The sequence below is a fragment of the Procambarus clarkii genome, chromosome 93, assembly GCF_040958095.1.
Source record: "Procambarus clarkii isolate CNS0578487 chromosome 93, FALCON_Pclarkii_2.0, whole genome shotgun sequence".
In the NCBI taxonomy this organism is placed as follows: Eukaryota; Metazoa; Arthropoda; class Malacostraca; order Decapoda; family Cambaridae; genus Procambarus; species Procambarus clarkii.
The window spans coordinates 9,257,509-9,277,973 of record NC_091242.1 but is presented as its reverse complement, the minus strand read 5'-3'; the positions used below and the strand labels follow the sequence as shown (position 1 = coordinate 9,277,973).

Genomic DNA, 20,465 nt, shown 5'->3' with positions numbered 1-20,465 from the left:
GTGGTTATGATATCCATGTTGTGGTTATGATATCCATATACATCAATAGTGTCTGGTTCCTTGTGGCCAGGACGTATGTGGAGATAGTGAACATTGCGTCGAGGTCCCTGAGGTCGACGTGATGGTGACGGGGATCATTGTACCTCACTATTGGTGGTGAGGGAACATTGTATCTCACTATTGGTGGTGAGGGAACATTGTACCTCACTATTGGTGGTGAGGGAACATTGTACCTCACTATTGGTGGTGAGGGATCATTGTACCTCACTATTGGTGGTGAGGGAACATTGTACCTCACTCGTGGTGGTGAGGGAACATTGTACCTCACTATTGGTGGTGAGGGAACATTGTACCTCACTCCTGGTGGTCAGGGAACATTTTACCTCACTATTGGTGGTGAGGGAACATTGTACCTCACTCGTGGTGGTGAGGGAACATTGTACCTCACTCCTGGTGGTGAGGGAACATTGTACCTCACTATTGGTGGTGAGGGAACATTGTACCTCACTATTGGTGGTGAGGGAACATTGTACCACACTCCTGGTGGTGGGGGATCATTGTACCTCACTCCTGGTGGTGAGGGAACATTGTACCTCACTCCTGGTGGTGAGGGATCATTGTACCTCACTCCTGGTGGTGGGGGATCATTGTACCTCACTCCTGGTGGTGGGGGATCATTGTACCTCACTCCTGGTGGTGAGGGAACATTGTACCTCACTCCTGGTGGTGAGGGATCATTGTACCTCACTCCTGGTGGTGGGGGATCATTGTACCTCACTCCTAGTGGTGAGGGAACATTGTACCTTACTCCTGGTGGTGAGGGAACATTGTACCTTACTCCTGGTGGTGAGGGGGAACATTGTACCTCACTATTGGTGGTGAGGGAACATTGTACCACAGCGACGCGGTAGACGTGATAACTTGTCATCTCCAAAATGTTTCAGATATCCTCCTTAAAGATATCTCTTAATAGTTAAGATATGTGAACTTGAATGGCTTGTATATCTGAACGTGGTACTTGCTGAACAGGCGTCGGAACTGCTTGCTTGATTGAATGTCTTTCCTCAGGAACATTCAGCGAAGCCTTAAGATAAGTCACTGGCATCCTGTCCCCCCATCGAGGCCAAAAACAAAAGAAAATGGCACTCAGGTAAATTCAAAGATCAGTCTTAGTTGGGGTTATTTTCTTGGTGTAGGTGAGTCACGCTAATAACTGGTTCTGTGTCACTCTCGCTCTCAACCTCAGGCGGGACCAAAGAGCCAAAGCTCAACCCCGCAAGCACAACTAGGTGAGTACACACCGGTCTTATACTCACCGAATATGTTTGATATATTTCATCAGACCAATCTTTTTGTATATTGCCGCCTCTTTATTTTACCGCAGAACCTTATTTGGTTTATTATGCTTTAAAGAAAAGGAGGGATGTCATGTTCACAGAAAACGGTACCATCCGTTTTCTATGTGGCGGAGCAGACGCCGAGAGAAGGTAAACAAGAGCATACAGGACGCCCGACAAGCTTGGTAGCTACTAGTCATGTAATCGTTTATAAGTATTAAAGTCAGTAACCAAGCAATGGCTTTATATCAACCCTACAACCAAGACTTCCTCAGTAACACACAACACCACAAACCCTAAACTGGATCCCATCCCATGTTGGAATCCCATTAAATGAGAAAAGTCGATGAAACTGCTAAATTGGCAACTAGTCATCCAGTGATCTATAAAGCAATCCAACCCAGCCTACAGTACGTAAAAAACACCATCACCAAAACCTCTCACACCTCAACAAATCCCATCTACACCAGAGTAGCTGAAGGTTCGCCCTCTGCAATATGGTATCTTCAGGCCACCAAGTTAGACAGGTTAAATATCCCAAAAGGAATCCACAGGGAAAACAGCAGTTCGGTTATATAGACAACGTCTAGGCTACAGATGCAACTGGGAGATTGGTGAACCCAGAGAGTGAGAATGCATCTTCTGCCAAACTGTCACAGAAAAGCCAATACTTCACTATCTCCTGGAATGTGAAGCAACCAACGACCTAAGACGAGCTTTAAGAGTCCCTGACTCTTGCAGTAACCACCCTGAAGCCATCAACACTGCCACTCTCCTGGTTAACAATGGTGTCCAGCAGCTGGAGACTCTCATAAATACTGTCAACCAATATCCTCCCCCGCGATAGCATCCTGACGATTAAATGAGATCTCAGCACACAGTATATATTTACTGAAAAAGATCTACCACTCACGGTAATCACTGTAGGCACGGGCATTCCTGCCTGTGCCACCTCTTGGGTGGTTTAACCTTCATCAGTCAATCAATCAGATAAGACAGGTGAAGAGTGTGGGGAAGAAATGTGGGCCGAGGAGGGAGAAAAGACTTCTAAGAGGATGGTCCTGTCATCACTAGTCTGTATAACCATCAATAATACAGCTCTCAGATATATGGTTAATGCTTTCATTACTGTTGATGCGCGTGTCGTCTGTGAGCAGCAGGTGTGAGTGTTCTGCCTGATGCAACACACTCTACGTCACGGGGTGTGGAGAGTGTAAGTGTTGCCAGTGTGTTAGAGGTGAGGGTGGACGGAGGTGGGAAGCATCAAGCCACCACCCTGCTCCCCGCTGGCTCCCACAGCTGTGAAATATTCACCAAGGACAGGTGGTCCAACACTCTCTGCTTCTGTCGCTTATTGTTGTCGTTGCTACTTGTACCTCGCTATCCTGTCTCGACTATTGTGTGTGTGTGTGTGTGTGTGTGTGTGTGTGTGTGTGTGTGTGTGTGTGTGTGTGTGTGTGTGTGTGTGTGTGTGTGTGTGTGTGTGTGCGCGCGCGCGCGCGTGAGTGTTGACTTGCCCAAATATGCTTGTAAAGGCGAGCATTTGCGTATTTTCAGCTATCGATTGGTTTATTGACTTTTCCTACATGTAATATTATATTTTTCTCTGAAGTTGTGTTCAGAGAATAATTCATTATCCTTATTTGACCTTCCATTCATTGACAACTCAAACTAAAAAAAAAAAGGACGTCTTTGGGTCGTGTCCAATGTCCACATTGGACACGTACCGTATACACGTCAAAAATTGTATATAGCGCAACTAGAAGACATTGTACCAATGTCACTTCGGTTCCTTATATATAGTTTCTTTTCTCCAATGTGTCCCCTTGACGCGTGCTTGGCCGCCCCGAGTGTGAGACGCAGTTCACGCTCAAGGACACCCGTTCTCTTCCCACTCGTCACCTCCAAAGAAAACGATGCAAGTCTCAAACATAGGGTAGGCTAAACAAAAAGGCATATTATCCCAAAACGTGTTTGCTGTCATTAATGACAGTAAGGCCGATAAGCTTTACGAGGCTTCCCCTAGAACAAGTGACCTATTGCAGGATGCAGCGTACAACAATCGACTACATCCTAGGTATCTGTTCACTACTAGGTGAACAGAGAGTTTTATATGGATATTAAACTATTTGGCGGGTGATATTCAGAGGAATATTAGGCTATAAGGACCTGCCCGAAACGCTATGCGTGCTAGTGGCTGTACAAGAATGTAAGAACTCTTCTATATATAAATAAATAAATGCAAAATCTGTTAAAAATCTGTTAAAATCTGTACCTGTTACCTAATAATTCGACTGTCTGACGTTTGAATTCTTTGTCGAATCTGATCTTAATTATTTTTTTTGGAATACATACAAGAGTTATATATATATATATATATATATATATATATATATATATATATATAATATATATATATATATATATATATATATATATATATATATATATATATATATATATATATATATATATATATATATATATATATATATATATATATATATTATGCAAGGTAAGGCCAGGATACGAACCCAGGATAAAGCGCTCGCGAAACGCCAGGCGAGTGTTTTACCACTACGCCACGTGAAAAAAATTGTGGATGTAGGGGGAAAGGAACGATCAAGAACAAGCGCCAAGCCATTACGACTACATAGCACAGGGAAGGGGTCACGATAAGGATGTGGGATGGGACGGGGGGAAGGAATGGTGCCCAACCACTTGGACGGTCGGGGATTGAACGCCGACCTGCATGAAGCGAGACCTTCGCTCTAACTGTTGCCATGACTTTTACGCGGAAACGGGTTGTTCTTCGTCCCTCTTTGTCACTTTATGGTCATCCCCTTGAATACAAAGATTCCGCGAAGCTTTTGGGGTTATTCCTTGACACTCGTTTGTCTTGGTCTCCCCATATCTCTTACCTCCGTGTTGAGTGCTCTAAGGCCCTTACCCTCCTTCGGGTCTTGTCCCATACTTCTTGGGGGGCAGATAGACGCACTCTCCTTGCTTTACATTCCTCTCTCGTCCTGTCTAAGCTCGATTATGGTTGCCCTGCTTACTCGTCTGCTTCTCCTTCTACTCTTCGCCGTCTTGATGCTTTGCACCATACTGGGTTGCGCCTCAGTTCTGGTGCCTTTCGTTCGACTCCCGTCCTTAGCTTGTATGTTGACACTGGCTTCCTGTCTCTCCAGGACCGCCGTGATCGCTACTGTCTTCGCTATCTTGCGCGGTCCTTGCAACATCCTTCCTCTCGCCTCTGTCGTGCTTTAACTTTTACCCCTCCTGCGGTTCCTGTTCCTCTTCACCACCTCTCTCTTTCTGTCCGGTTATCTCGCCTACAGGATTCTCTTTCCGTTCGTATTTCTGGTGTTTCACCTCGTGTTGTTCCTTCTTTGCCCCCGTGGAGGGTCCCTCTTCCGCGGTTTTGTACATCCTTGATTCGTATCACTAAAGCTTTTACCCCTCCTACGGTTCTAAAACGCCTTTTCCTTGAGCACTTTTCTTCTCACTCCCGCTCCGTTTCTGTCTTCACCGATGGGTCTCAGTCAGCGGACGGTGTTGGCTACTCTGTTGTTTTTCCTGATCGCACTTATATGTGTCGCTTGCCTCCGGAGACTAGCATCTTTACAGCGGAACTTTATGCTATTCTCTATGCTCTTCGTCTCCTGCTTTCTCGTTGTCAGTCTTCCTTTGTGGTTGTTGTTGACTCTCGTAGTGCCCTCATGGCTCTCGGGTCCTTTAATCCAGTTCATCCAGTAGTTGTCGAGATCCAGCATTGGCTGTTTCTCGTTCACAGTAAATTTAAGTCAGTTGAGTTTTGTTGGGTTCCCAGCCATATTGGCGTGTCTTTAAATGAGCGTGCGGATGCTGCCGCTAAGGAAGCTGTCCGCTCTTGTCCCATCTCTCGTAAAGGCATTCCGTATTCCGACTTTTACCCGGTTATCCATTCCTCAGTCCTTACCCGTTGGCAGGCTTCTTGGTTGTCTCTTACTGGTAACAAGCTACGTACTCTTAAATGTTGTGTTTCCTCGTGGCCGTCCTCCTTCCACCGTAACCGGCGGTGGGAAACAGCTCTGGCGAGGTTGCGTATTGGCCATACTCGCTTAACCCATGGTCACTTGATGGAGCGCCGCCCTGCTCCTTATTGTCCTAGTTGCGTTGTCCCTCTTACGGTCGTGCATGTCCTTCTTGAATGTCCTGACTTCCAGGACGAGCGTGTGTCTTGCTTTCCGACCGCCCCTCGCGGTCACCTGTCCCTCGATAGAATTCTTGGTGACTCGGATACTTTTGATATCGTTCGCCTTATGCGTTTTTGTTCTCGTATTGGCATCCTCGGTGATATTTAGCGCCCTCTGATTATTTTGCGTATTTGATGGTGCTACATAGCCTTCCCGGTTTGGTGCCTTCTTTTGATAATTACTTACTTACTCGCTCTAACTGTCAGCATGAGGACTGTGTATGGTGAACTGTCAACATTGGGTGGCTGATAGTTCCACTAGGTTCCATTGGTGGGAAGTGGATGGCTGTGAAGGGTGATGGATGGCCCTGGATGGTGGTGGAGGGTGGTGGATGGTGGTGAAGGGTGATGGATGGCCCTGGATGGTGGTGGAGGGTGGTGGATGGTGGTGAAGGGTGGTGGATGGTGGTGAAGGGTGATGGATGGCCCTGGATGGTGGTGGAGGGTGGTGGATGGCTGTGAAGGGTGATGGATGGCCCTGGATGGTGGTGGAGGGTGGTGGATGGCTGTGAAGGGTGATGGATGGCCCTGGATGGTGGTGGAGGGTGGTGGATGGTGGTGAAGGGTGGTGGATGGCCCTGGATGGTGGTGGAGGGTGGTGGATGGCCCTGGATGGTGGTGGAGGATGGTGGTGAAGGGTGGTGGATGGTGGTGAAGGGTGGTGGATGGCCCTGGATGGTGGTGGAGGGTGGTGAAGGGTGGTGGATGGCCCTGGATGGTGGTGAAGGGTGGTAGATGGTGATGGATGGTGGTGGATGGACTCGCTAAATGTTACAGCCTTGTGTTAAAGGTTATAAGTGCCCATACTTAAGTGAAGAATGAATGGTGTTCAGTTGGGTTGAATATAAAGGAAGGTGTATAATTGTAACAAGCGTTCAGCCATTAGTACGATTGTTTGGACTGAGGTGTTAAATATTCTGATTGCCTTGGGGTGAATTATAATAGTGATCCTGATTGGCTAGGAGAGTGGGGGGAGGACTATCATTGGTTGTAAGGAGTTATAGAGAACCTCTCTGACTGGTGCCTATAATCAATGTTCCTCACCGCTTACCCAAGCATTGATTATACCGTGCAGGGGGGGGGGGGGGTCAGCCTCGGCCCTAACACTACACCTGCTCTTGTTGGACTCAATTGTTGCACAGCAGGCAAGATGTTGTGGTCAGGAAGAACAGCGCAGTTCACAACTGGTCTTCACACCAAGTCCATTCTACCCAGCGGTCGACCCCAAAGATGCATTCATTAATCTTAACATGCTGTTCATTCAAAATGTGAATTTTCTCAAATATAAATTTATATTATTATGTATTAGCATATTGGACATATTTAGGCACTGGTTAGGTTAGGTATTTAGGTTCCGTTGGCGATTATTTGTATTTGTAGTACGTGGGTGAAGCATTTACAGCGTTGTGGTTCGAATAAAAGTCATCAGCGAAGCACTTGTTCCGGAAGTGTTCGGACGTTATCAGTTGTGAGTCGTGTGTAAACCTTTTATTCATAAACAGGGGGGTTTGGCGGGTGGATGGAATGGACTTTGACGTTTGTTCAGAGGACGGGCTGGCCAGACGTCCCCAGCCCACCGTTGAGGAGGAATGTGTTGAACGAACCTCACCACATTCCTGTCAAGTTTGACACTATAGTATTTACTTGACCAATTATGTTAGCTTAGCCAGTTGACAACATCTACAGGAGGTTTCACTAGCAAAATGAACTGAACACTTCAAGACACAATTTATCGTCACATCCAACACGGATGATTTTTTGTCCAGGTGCTCAGCCTGTGGTAACTGTGGCAGGTTCTTCATGTCATTATCATTACCTCTGATAAACAATACTCTGGGGGGTTGGGGGGGGGGGGAATACTCCATTGAAAAATAAAAGCAAGAGGACGACCTAGTGGTTGAAAACGCGTTATTGCTATCATTTGTTTTTCAAGGTGTTTTTTCTGCATACTTTGATCTGAGTTTTCGTGATCGTTGTTGCAAGGAATGGATTTCCTTTGGATTTCCTACAAAAAGTCCTTCATCCTGTGGTAGTCTCCACGTCTGTAATCTCTCTTCTTCTTCTTCAACGGGTTTCTTTGTGTAACCAGTTCCTTCAGCTCCACTATGTGTTCAAGCAACCCGTCCTCGCAAATTCGTATAGTCAATATTGACTTATTAAATAAGTGCATAGGTGACATACTAAACATAATATACCCTTAAAAAGATTCATAGAAAACACCGACCTTACCTAACCTTGTTAGTATGTTAAGATAAGCATCTTATAGCTTCGTAATTACAATTGTTACTTAACCTATTATAGGTATAGGTTAAGTAATAATTGTAATTACGAAGCAATAAGACGCTTATCTTAACATACTAACAAGGTTAGGTAAGGTCGGTGTTTTCTATGAATCTTTTTAAGGGTATATTATGTTTAGTATGTCACCTATGCACTTATTTAATAAGTCAATATTGACTATACGAATTTGCGAGGACGGGTTGGTTCAAGCATGACAGTGCAGTGGTCGGTAGCTCTAGAGACATCTCTTACTCTGTTTCTTTCAATATCTGTTTCATTTTGGGCAAACACCAAGTGTAGTGTTGCTGGTGGGTCGTCTCCTCTTGCTGTAGTTGGTTATGTGACATGTTGCTTTATGAAGTGTTTGACTGTCATGTCTACCAGTTTTGCTCTCCATGTCACATCACCTTCTTGGGGGTCATTATTTGTCCTGACTATTTTCCTGTGGTTATAGTCCCCCAATATTATGATTTTAGCTCTTGTTCCCCTTGCTACTGTGGCTGCTTCTTCCGTTATCTTTAGACAATTCAGACTGCATCTGTCGTATTTTTAAGTAGGCCTTCTGTTGTTTGGTGGGGGATTATAAACAACTGCTACCACTATCTTCACGCCGCACACTGTTGCTATTCCTAGTATATACTCCTGCTGGTGCAGGCGATGAGTCACAATAACGTGGCTAAAGTATATTGACCAGACCACACACTAGAAGGTGAAGGGACGACGACGTTTCGGTCCGTCGTGGACCATTCTCAAGTCGATTGTCAATCGCCTTGAGAATGGTCCAGGACGGACCGAAACGTCGTCGTCCCTTCACCTTCTAGTGTGTGGTCTGATCAACATACTCTTGCTGGTCTGATTTCACTGTTAATTTTAGTTCTTCAACGCTCTGATGTAGCTGGGGCAACAGAGCTGCACCACCTCCACCTCTGTGCACCCTCTCTCCTTATTACTTGATACTCTCATGGGAAGATAGCATTTCCTATAACGGTTGTCAGTTTTGTTTCCTTTATCGCGATTATGTGCGGTTGTACCTCTGCCACTCTTTCCTATAACTCTATTTCTTTATTAGTAATGCCATCAGCATTTATGTACATGCCTTTTATGCTACTCGTGAGAAATTGGCTGCGTTTGTTTTCCCGGAATAATATCTGTACATGTGGCTGCGTTTCCATATCTGTTAGAGGGAGGGGGGAGGGTATGGTGGACCAAACTCTCGCCTATTGTGGGTGGGGAATGATGTGGGTGGGTCTAAGGGTGGTGTGGGTGTTATTAAGGGTGTAGTGGGTGGGTCTGGGTGAGGTGCGTGTCAGCTCCAGCAACTCTTGACTGACACCCGTCGCTTCATAACCCAAGTTGTCAATCATCGCGGCGGGGCGCTCTGGTCAAGGCTACATTTTTTCGGGCTATTAATGGCCAGGTCAGTCAATACCTACTTGGTCCACCCTCTTGGGACAATATTCCTCAGATTTAGAAGGCCTTCCATCCCACCCTTTTCCTCCACCCAGACTCCGGGGATTCCTTGGATAGCTTCAAAACATTCCCTCGTGTTGACCTTAAACTTTACATGGTTACCTAAGCGCCCTGTTCAGATAGTGTTGATGTTATTAGGCAAGCCCTGGTGACCGCACTGGTCAATATACCCCCTCACTCCCCCCCTTCGAGACGGAATAAGGTCAAGTATCGTATAACCAATTAGCCCCTCCCCCCTCATTCCCATCCCATCCCCCCCTCTCCCCCCCCCCCCAGCACCATGTGACACTCTGGACAAGCGCATCACAACATAATTTTCAGAAGGTACAGATTATAGATGCATCAGCCCTGATTATATACGATTAACATTAAAGATAATTATATAATGAGGGGAAGATGATTCAGCCTGATGATTGAAGATTATGATATTGGGTAATTACTAATTGATAACTAATAAACAAGTAATATTTGATAAATATGAAATGATAACTGATAATTATTCATTTTTTTTATATAAAGAATACGTATTCTGAGATCTTTACACATAGATATTAAAAGAAAGTATTATTATCCTGCAACTTTCTATGTATAATTCACAATAGTTCATTAGGTCATTTATTGATAACAAAATAATGTAACAAATTATGGATCTAGTAAAATGTTTTTCCCTTTATTAAAAAAATTTAAAGTCTATTATAATGGATTAATTCTAAAGTAATTATATATTTTGAACATTCCTCGCCCACAAAACTTGGCCACAGGGAATTTCCCAATAGGCTCTTTGAACTCTCTCAACATGCTCTTTCAACTCTCTCAACATGTTCTTTGAACTCTCTCAACATGCTCTTTGAACTCTCTCAACATGCTCTTTGAACTCTCTCAACATGTTCTTGGAACTCTCTCAACATGTTCTTTGAACTCTCTCAACATGTTCTTTGAACACTCTCAACATGTTCTTTGAACACTCTCAACATGTTCTTTGAACTCTCTCAACATGTTCTTTGAACTCTCTCAACATGTTCTTTGAACTCTATCAACATGTTCTTTGAACTCTCTCAACATGCTCTTTGAACTCTCTCAACATGCTCTTTGAACTCTCTCAACATGCTCTTTGAACTCTCTCAACATGGGCTTTGAACACTCCCAACATGCTCTTTGAACTTCCCCAACATGGGCTTCAATTTCCCCAAAATGAGCTTCAACTTCCTCAACATGCTCTTGAGTTATAAAAATTCACTCTTTTGCAATTTATTTTATTTTACTAATGTATCTATTTCTAAATATCATTGACATACGTGACGTATACATTCATGCTTGTGACAGGTACCTAACTTCCTTCAACTTGGCCTTCAACTTGTCAAGATCAATCGATTAATCGATCAATCAATTAATCAGTGTTTATTCAAAATAATGTGTGTACGAAGAACACAGGAGTTATGTACCATTGTAGGGACAGAAGGTACACATGCTAATGACGCCACTAGTTACGCCAAAGCGTTTCGGGTTGATGATGTGAGGTGCCAACAGTCACGTGACCCTGTTACTGACATCTCTGACTCAACACTTGTGATGTCAAGTTCTTATTTGACTGATAAACACGGGTTGTTTGGTACGTATGGGGCCTGGTAGCCTGGTGGATAGCGCGCAGGGCTCGTAATTCTGTGGCGCGGGTTCGATTCCCGCACCAGGCAGAAACAAATGAGCAAAGTTTGAATGCCCCTGTTACCTAGCAGTAAATAGGTACCTGGGAGTTAGTCAGCTGTCACGGGCTGCTTCCTGGTGTGTGTGTGTGTGGTGTGGGGAAAAAAAGTAGTTAGTAAAACAGATGATTGACAGTTGAGAGGCGAGCCCAAAGAGCAAAGCTCAACCCCCGCAAACACAACTAGGTGAATAGGTAATTCCCCAGCAGTACGGTGAACGGAATCCTTGTGTTGGGTTTAATTAAGAATGCGAGATATTTTATACTGAATTCTCTTCATTTCATGTTGATGTAAAGATCTTCTTTCACCTGTTCAAATACACGTAACTTCCTTTGTCTTGTTAAAGTTGCAATCATCTCTAGGGCGTAGTTTGCCTTGATAAACAGTATGTCACTGTAGCTATGTGCTCTTATTCCTGGTAGTGTTGTATCATCAGCAAACATTGATCACTTTATATAGAGGACCTGTTTTGTCTGTCGGGTCTTTGATGTACATTAGGATAGAATGTATCTTATTATCTCCCCCCCCCCCTCTCTCTCTCTCTCTCTCTCTCTCTCTCTCTCTCTCTCTCTCTCTCTCTCTCTCTCTCTCTCTCTCTCTCTCTCTCTCTCTCTCTCTCTCTCTCTCTCTCTCACTCTGCGACCTCTTGCCTCCTTCCTGAGAGGTACTTCCTCACTTTTCTAGATTCACCAGCCTGCTTCTGTAGTTTTAGTAGCTCCTATATATATGAGACATTATCTAATACTTTCTAACAGTCAAGGAAGATGCTGTCTGCCCGATCTACTCTCGATTAGCTTCCATAAATTAGTTGTAAAACGGATTAAGCTTGTCAAGCAGGCTTTATCTTCTTCTTTGTGTGTCGGGTGAGAGGAAAAACGAACTTAATAAGATGTGTGTGAGTGTGTGAGCACCATTACATTATTATGGTGCATTGTATACAGTGTTTGGCCTTCATCTAGATGACCATTCTCTCCTATCCAGTCTTAAGGATGCTATTAAGTTTCCGTGGGTGGACTCGTCTCGCTGCTGAGACTGTCACCTGTGTCACCGCCTGGAGAGGCTCGCCCACCGGGCCTCAAGATCACACCGGCTCCTGTACAACACATCAAACGTGTCATCGATTACCATCAATATTTTACGTACTTTGTCCTGGTGGCGGCACAGTGCCACAGGTGACGACGTCTGCACAACTGGAGTATGGGAGCATGAACAGGTACAAGGTTAGTTGTCACAGGTTGTCGAGTTCCTCCACCTCCTCAGACGGCGGGCAGGAACCATAGATGCAGTGTGCGTTTCCTCTCTGTATCGCCACACTAAGGTGCTGAAGAGGAAACTGCCGGCTCTAGGGTCTCTGTTTCAATTAGCTTGGACCCCAGCTCCTTCAAAAGCTAGCAGCACTTCTACCCCAGGCACCAAGTGCCTCTGAGGCAATGGGGATATAATTGTAGTGGTGATCAAGATCTGTATTTACGCGACTTGGCTGCAGCTTGGTGAGTGGCAGGCAGCACCACGTGGATGTGCAACACTGAAGTCAACATAGGTGTTGGCTAAAGTTGAAAATCACGGGTCGTCCCACACCAACTGTCAACCATTCTTGAGACGTGATCTCGTCTGGGCGACCAACAGGCTCGTCAGAGTTGCGGGGCATTAACCAGTGGGGTTCTCTTTCTGCTGGACAACCGCTGTGGTACGGCTCCTCTAAATAATGTAATTTACCTCGATGTGTCTTGCATGCCTGTACTTTCGCAGAGAAGGCCATGCCCGCATTACCTGTCGGCCTCTGCCTCGCCACACCTGTATTCGGTGTGGATTGGGGCAGCGAGGCGGAGAGCCACAGCAAATCGGAGGGCCTGCGGTGTGAGACGGGTGCCGGTTGCTGACATTGGGGTTGCTAATAGGAAGTCACCTGCATGGAGAGCTGCTACAGCTCTAAGTCGGGCAGCATCATGTGGTGTTGTTGCAGCTTCTAGGCATGTTGCAGCTGCTTGGTCGACAATGGGGCCATCATAGCTGGATTGCTTGTGAGCTTTAATTGGTGGTGGTTGGAGTGTTTATATATATATATATATATATATATATATAATATATATATATATATATATATATATATATATATATATATATATATATATATATATATATATATATATATATATATTAGTATATTTTGGTAGCAGTCTTTCCTGTAGACATATATTATTAAATATGACCGAAAAAGTAAGATTAATAATTCTAACACGAATTTTCTCTATCTTTCTTACACTTCTTTTCACTGTTGATGGTAATTCAAAGATCAATTCTCCAAAATTCATTTTTATTTCCAGTCTGACGCGACACTGGAGCGCGTGTCGCAAAACTTATTACATTTTCAAACTCTTTAGTTTACAAACACACAACTGAAACTGAATAGAGCTTTGCACATCTTCGAGTTTATATCTACATTTGGGTGAGGTGGATGAGGTGAAAACGAACTTTCAACAATGGGTATTAAATGGGTATTAAATTCTAACACAAGACAGAACACGAAACAATGGTTATTGAATGGAAGTAATTGTAGAAAGCCTATTGGTCCATATTTCTTGATGCTTCCGCTCCAATATAGAAGCAATCCAGGACGCCATGGGTTCGAATACTGGCCGGGTCAAAGAGTACTTAGTTCTTCTTATATATATATATACATTCAGAGTTAAATGGCAAGTTTTTCCCTGAATGCTCTGTGTTCCCTTCTCTGAGGCTGTGGGTCCCTATAATTGCACCAGTGGTGGTACCCCCCTATATATACATATATATATATATATATATATATATTCCATGACTACTGTCCACATAATGAAATGCGGATACCTATCTCCGTAGACTTTATGTAATTATACCGTACTCCACTGCGGAGTTTTATTTTTTTTTTATTATTTTCTACCACAGACGTGGCCACACATTTACAATGCTAACCAGCACATATACATTTTCTTCTGTCCTCCATGGACAGGGTTAGAGAAGTGTTAAACATACAGTTCAAGGGGTTTATTGAACACTCAACCACAGAAGGTGATTCGGTGCTTTTAAAATGCTAAGCTAACCTGCATACGTAAATACATAGATACACAGATTTACGTATGCCCTACATAAAGTATTAGATGTGTCTTTTACATAGTGTCATTAATGTACATTCACAAAGGTGAAATGTAATTCTGATCAGCTTCCATATATGCTTTACACCCATACATATACATACACACACACACATACACATCCACTGCGGAGTGTGCGACTCAGCGGAGAGTGTTCGATACAGCGGACAGTGTACAACACAGCGAACAGTGTACGACACAGCGGACAGTGTATAACACAGCGGACAGTGTATAACACAGCGGACAGTGTGCGACACAGCGGACAGTGTACAACACAGCTGACAGTATACAACACAGCGGACAGTGTACGATACAGCAGTTGCCAGGACCGGGTTCGACTGCTGTTACATATAGCAGGTGCCTATACAGCCCCCGGAGTAGGCCTCCCTCCCACCCTCTCCCGCCCTCTCCCGCCCACGGCAGTACTCACGTGCTGAAGGAGGGTGATGGCGGCACCGTTGGCGTTAGTAATGGCGGCGTGCATGAACGGGGTGGTGCCCCGGGCGTCGCCAACGTTGGGGTCGGCGCCAGCCTGCAGCAGGAGTCTCAGCAGCCGCTCCTGCAGGCGACCTTCCTGGACGTGGAGAACGGCAGTCACCAGCGCCGTGGAGCCTGCCAGGGGGACACCCGCCAGACATTATACGCACTCCGCCGTCCTCTGCCTTAGCCTCATAAAGTCACTTTATTATATAGTGTTGAATTAGAATGATAATGTCATCTGTGAAGGTATGCCAGTTTCTTATTTAAAGTTATACTTAAAAATATATACTTTTAATATCACGTTAAAAATTAATATATACAATTTTTAATATTATAAGTATAAACCTTTAACGTTATATTCAAAGTATATATTAATTTTAACGTTATAATAAAAGTACTCAATTTATAGTATTAAATTATCATTGATGTTAATTTAAGATTTTTGAATGTATTACTACATAGGTTCTTTTAGTATATTTCGGATTCCAGGGTTCGATTCCCCTGCGGGACAGAAATGGTTGGGCGACGTTTCTTTTCACGTAATGGCTCTGTTCACCTATCAGTAAATAGGTACCCAGGAGTTAGTCAGATTCTTGTCATGTTGCATCCTGCGGAGGGTCAGTAATTCCGCCCTGATGGGGGGGGGGACCTGGATATAAGCCTAACATGTACTGAATGTATAAACTGGCTGCCTGTCCCCCGAAACAATGAATTATTATTAGTAAGTAAACAAGTACCCAGGAGATAGCGAACTGTTGTGGGTTAACTTCCTACGGAAGGTCAATAATTCGATCTAGCAAAGTGTGTGTGTGGAGAAACCTCGATACAAGCCTATCTGTTTATACCTACAAAAGATAATGTAGATAATAATAATCTGGCAGCTGTATTGGCATCTTTGGTGGCAACTGTGTCCTCGCTGGTGAGGTATTGCCTCTGCAGGCTCGCCTTCTTCTGTTATCTTGCTGACTGTTGCTCTGATTTTGGAGGTCTCGGTTCTGTTGTTAATATCTTTCCTGCGGTGGGTGTTCTTGGCACGGGTGGCAGTACCTGGCTGTCCTCTCTAGGAAAACTGTAGCCCTAATATATATATATATATATACTGGTGTACAGATTCCTGAGCCTACTGGGCTCTATCATATCTACATTTGAAACTGTGTATGGAGTCAGCCTCCACCACATCACTGCCTAATGCATTCTATTTGTTAACTACTCTGACACTGAACAAAAATCTTTCTATTGTTCCTGTGGCTCATTAGGGTAGTCAGTTTCCACCTGTGTCCCCTTGTGTATGTTCCACCCGTGCTAAATAGTTTGTGTTTGTCAACTCTGTCAATTCCCCTGAAAATTTTGTAGGTGGTGATCATGTCTCCCAATTTGCGCTTGCAGGATCGAGCAGTTAGCTCTTGGACCCCGCCTTTCTAACCATCGGTTCTCTGATGTACTGACTTGAATTCTATTTTCCTCAGTCATATCTACTACATATATTTCTCTCTCACACACACACACAGGAAGCAGCCCGCAGTAGCTGTCTAACTCCCAGGTATCTATTTACTTTTGGGTGAGCAGAGGCATCAGGTGAAAGTGTTGTGTGTGAGTGTGTCGGAAATCAGTATCAATAATCACAAGGGAAATCTTACCAGAATCGTCAGTGCCGTCGACAGGAACCCCGGCCTCCAGCAGCAGCTGGACGTGACGTGGGTGTCCCTTCCTCACCGCCTCCAGCAGCCCGTCCACGCCCCCCTCCCACTCACGCCCACCCATTTCATCCCCGCCCACCGCGTCCGTGTCTGTCCGCCCTGCTGGCGGTGGGTGTGGGACGCTCAGGGGCGTGTGGGCACCCGGAAGGGTTCCTCTGGCCCACCACAGATGGCTCTTGACTAGCAATTGATGTTACCTAGCGGCGGATGATGGGCTTGTCACACCTGTGCTCGGAGAGAACAGATGGTTTTGGGTGTAGATAGGTGTTGGATGTCAACGGTTAAGGGCTCTAGGACGGGTGATATCAGCCACAAGCGCGCCAGATAGCTTGGTCCTGCCCGAAAATAGTTGCTCTGTACGCGAAGCAGTTTCCCTGACGAGTTGATGAGATTATTCCAGACGGTCGTGAGGTGTGGGCTGTGAGTTTAACGACCAGTGCTTTTACATAGCAATTACGTCAGAAGAGTTGGAGGATAAAAGGGCCGTGGTGGGGCGAGAACCATTGAGGGTGTTATAACAAGTCTTGTTCCTCCTCCTGGTTCGTGGGTGTCACCTCACCGTCTTCTGTCTTCTCTCTGTAATGTAAAATAAGTAAACACGTTACACAAATGATAATATTGACAGTAAGAATGATTATTTCCACACGTGTATTAGTTGCTGACACTCCGAGTATAGCGGGCTTCGACCTGGGGATTAAGATAGCAATTGTGAAAATCTGTGTTGCGCCACTATTTGGATTATTGAACCCAAGCATGGAGACCCCATCTTGAGAAAGACATAGCTACCTTGGAGAAAGTTCAACACCGGGCAACAAAATTCATTTCAGATCTCAGTCGACTCTCACACCTGGGGCCAGATACACGAAGCAGTTACACAAGCACTTAAGAACTTGTACATCTTTTGTCAATCTTTGGTGGCTTTGTTTACAATTATTAAACAGTTAATGCGCTCCGAAGTACCAGGAGGCTGTTTATAGCAATGACAACAGTTGACTGACAAGTTGTCATGCTTGTAAACTGTTTAATAAATGTAACCAAAGCCGTCAAAGATTGAGGAAAGATGTACACGTTCGTAAGTACTTGCGTAACTGCTTCGTGAATCTGGTCCCAGGAACGGTTGAGGGCCTCAGGGCTTAGGACTAGCAACACAGCAAACCAGACATGACAAAGCGGATATTATCGAAACTTTTAGAATACTGAACAATTTGGAGGATATTGATCCAAAGAACTTTTTCAAAAGGTCAGAAGTAACACAAAAAGCAACTGTTTCAAACTTAAGCAACAATGCAGGATAGAAAAAAAAGAAGCTTTTTCACTCAGAGGATAATAAACCCATGGAACCGCCTACCCGACGAAGCTGTGAATGCCGAAACACTCCTGAATTTTAAAATCCACCTGGAAAACAATCAAGACAAATGTCAAGACCTTTGACAAGCCGGCGGCTTTCTGTCCTTGTCGAGGCCACTAGAGAAATAGTGGCTCTCAGGTAAATTCAGGTAAATGTTATCTGTAGTACAATTTAAACACAAGCGACGGTTGCTTTTTTAAGTGTAGTGTTGAGGAGGTGTTTGTTGCCTTAGTGCCGTGACCTCTCCTCGTGTGAGTTACGTGCACCGCAACACTCGCCACTCCAAGTGGGGGGCCTTAACCCCCCCTCAATATTTGGGGGGGGCCTTAACCTCCCCTCAATATTTGGGGGGGGCCTTAACCCCCCTCAATATTTGTGGGGGCCTTAACCCCCTTTAATGATACCCATCAGCCACTCAAAGTCATCCCAAATAAAAAATATAATATCTTGAGGTTATCTTGAGATGATTTCGGGGCTTAGCGTCCCCGCGGCCCGGTCCTCAACCAGGCCTCCTTTTTGTTACATCCCTCCCAGGAAGCAGCCCGTAGCAGCTGTCTAACTCCCAGGTACCTATTTACTGCTAGGTGAATAGGGGCAGCAAGGTTAAAGAAATTCTGCCCATTTGTTTCCGCATCCACCCGAAACATTAGGACTACGAATGCCGAGCGCTGTCCACTCAGCTGCCAGTCCCCTATCTAATAATAATAGCAATAATTACTAAAATTCTTCAAATGTGTCTTTAAATTCTGGTGATGGCGTCTCATCTTAATATGTAGCAGGAACAATGTCAACATTATAAGTTCCAGATGGAATAATTGACACATCGCTCAAGGTCAAATATATCCCAGATTTACAATGGAAGGTACCCGGCGGTGCCCGGGTCGACTCCGAAAGGTTGCATTACTCAAGTGTTTGACGCCCTCAGAATTCAAATCTGTCATTATAACATGCATTTTTGTTGCACGTCAGTATCTGAATTCTGAAAAACAATAAATAAATTATAAAACTACAGAATTTTCTCCGAATACTTCATCTCCACCAACCTGATTTAAGGAGTGGGGGGTATTTGGAGCGACACCCCCCTAAGTGGGGACCCGAAACTGACCCGAAACTGACCCTACCTTTGACAAACCGCAGCCACCAGTCACCCTGCAAAGTTTAATACGGTTCCCCAGTGTGCCTGGCCTCCGCCCTAGGCCAGACAACCTGTTTTATTCACATAGACATCCTAGGACAGACTTATCCAAGTACTTGTGTTGTGCTTTTTACAAATCCCCCATTTTGGCGTCAGACCATCCACGAAAATGGCTGCTTACACACTCCCAGCAGGACGGCGGTGAGACAACTTACCCCACCGTCCCTGGACCGTCAGGTACAAGCCAGCTGCCATGTCGACCCGTTCTAAGAACCGAATCCCTCACGTGGGTGTTGTACGTCAAGCAGAACATTTTAACAACAGTCGGTGTGATCACAACTCTTGGCTACAGTACCGAGCGACGCAAGCTTACCTATTTTGTTTTACCTGCCCCCCCCCCCATCCTTTGAGTCAGGAGAACTTGGATCGTCTTGAGACTGCTTTCACTAATGTGCTTCCACAAACACAAAAATCGCAAGCACATTGCTCAAAATGCACCACAATAGCAAGTATATTGCTCAAGATGCACTAAAATAGCAAGCATATATATATATATATATATATATATATATATATATATATATATATATATATATATATATATATATATATATATATATATATATATATATATATAGGTCAATAAAAATAGGCCTTCTGCAGTTACCTACCTTTAATACCCATTGTTTCGTGTTCTGTCTTGTATAAAAAGTTTATTTTCACCTCATCCAAAACTATTGTAAACATGTCACTTCACCCAAATGTAGGTATAAAAAACTCGAAGATGTTTAAGCTCTATTCAGTTAAAGTTGTGTGTGTGTGTGTAAACTAAAGTCTTTGAAAATGTAATAAGTTTTACGAAACGCGCTCAAGTGTCGCGTCAGACTAGAAATAAAAATGAATTTTGGAGAATTGATTTTTGAATTACCATCAACAGTGAAAAGAAACGTAAGAAAGATTGAGAAAATTCGTGTTAGAATTATTAATCTTACTTTTTCGGTCATATTTAATATATATATATATATATATATATATATATATATATATATATATATATATATATATATATATATAACTCAAGTATTTAGGACATGTTTTCGTGGGAGGGTGTGAGGGACCTTCAGACACCCCCAACACCCCCCCCCCCCCCCCTCCCCCGTTCCTCATCTTTGTTAACTACCTTTGTATTGATAATTATTTACCGTGTTGTAAAAACCGGAGATCCTTGGTATAGCGGGGACTCGAACTTGGTCTTCAACATAATCCTCACGTTAAAGCGGTTTTAATTCGGGTAATTTTGGGTTAACTCTTGCACGCAAATCATTGGTAAAGATGATTATATAATCTGAATTATCCGGCCGTGACTCGTTACAATTTGTGTTTGGTAATTGGTGCAACGCCGACCAAGACGTTGTTATCCACTCTGATTGGTAATTGGACTTAATGTAACTTTATGGCCGGTGATTAGGGAGTATTGGGTCGTTAGAGGCGTAGTTATGTAATCAATATCTGAATGGCCAGTGTTGTCGTGAGCGTCACATAACGAGCTTGGAATTCGTACACATTCGTACACATAACGTCATTCCTTGGTGGCCGCTAGGGCTGCCACCACTGGGCTGCCACCACTGGGCTGCCATCACTGGGCTGACACCA

The 20,465-nt window shown here is 44.2% G+C and overlaps 1 protein-coding gene across 1 annotated transcript in view; it reads right to left on the bottom strand.

Annotated features, from left to right (window-relative positions):
• Positions 1-20,465, bottom strand: part of LOC123746822 (uncharacterized) — an 80,025-nt gene that overhangs the window by 46,921 nt on the left and 12,639 nt on the right. Inside the window, exons 2-3 of the mRNA XM_045728599.2 lie at positions 16,270-16,905; positions 14,583-14,764 (exon numbers count right to left, since the gene is read on the bottom strand). Of these exons, the coding sequence (XP_045584555.1) occupies positions 14,583-14,764; positions 16,270-16,393 (306 nt within the window). The 5' untranslated portion in view covers positions 16,394-16,905. The remainder of the gene's footprint in view (positions 1-14,582; positions 14,765-16,269; positions 16,906-20,465) is intronic.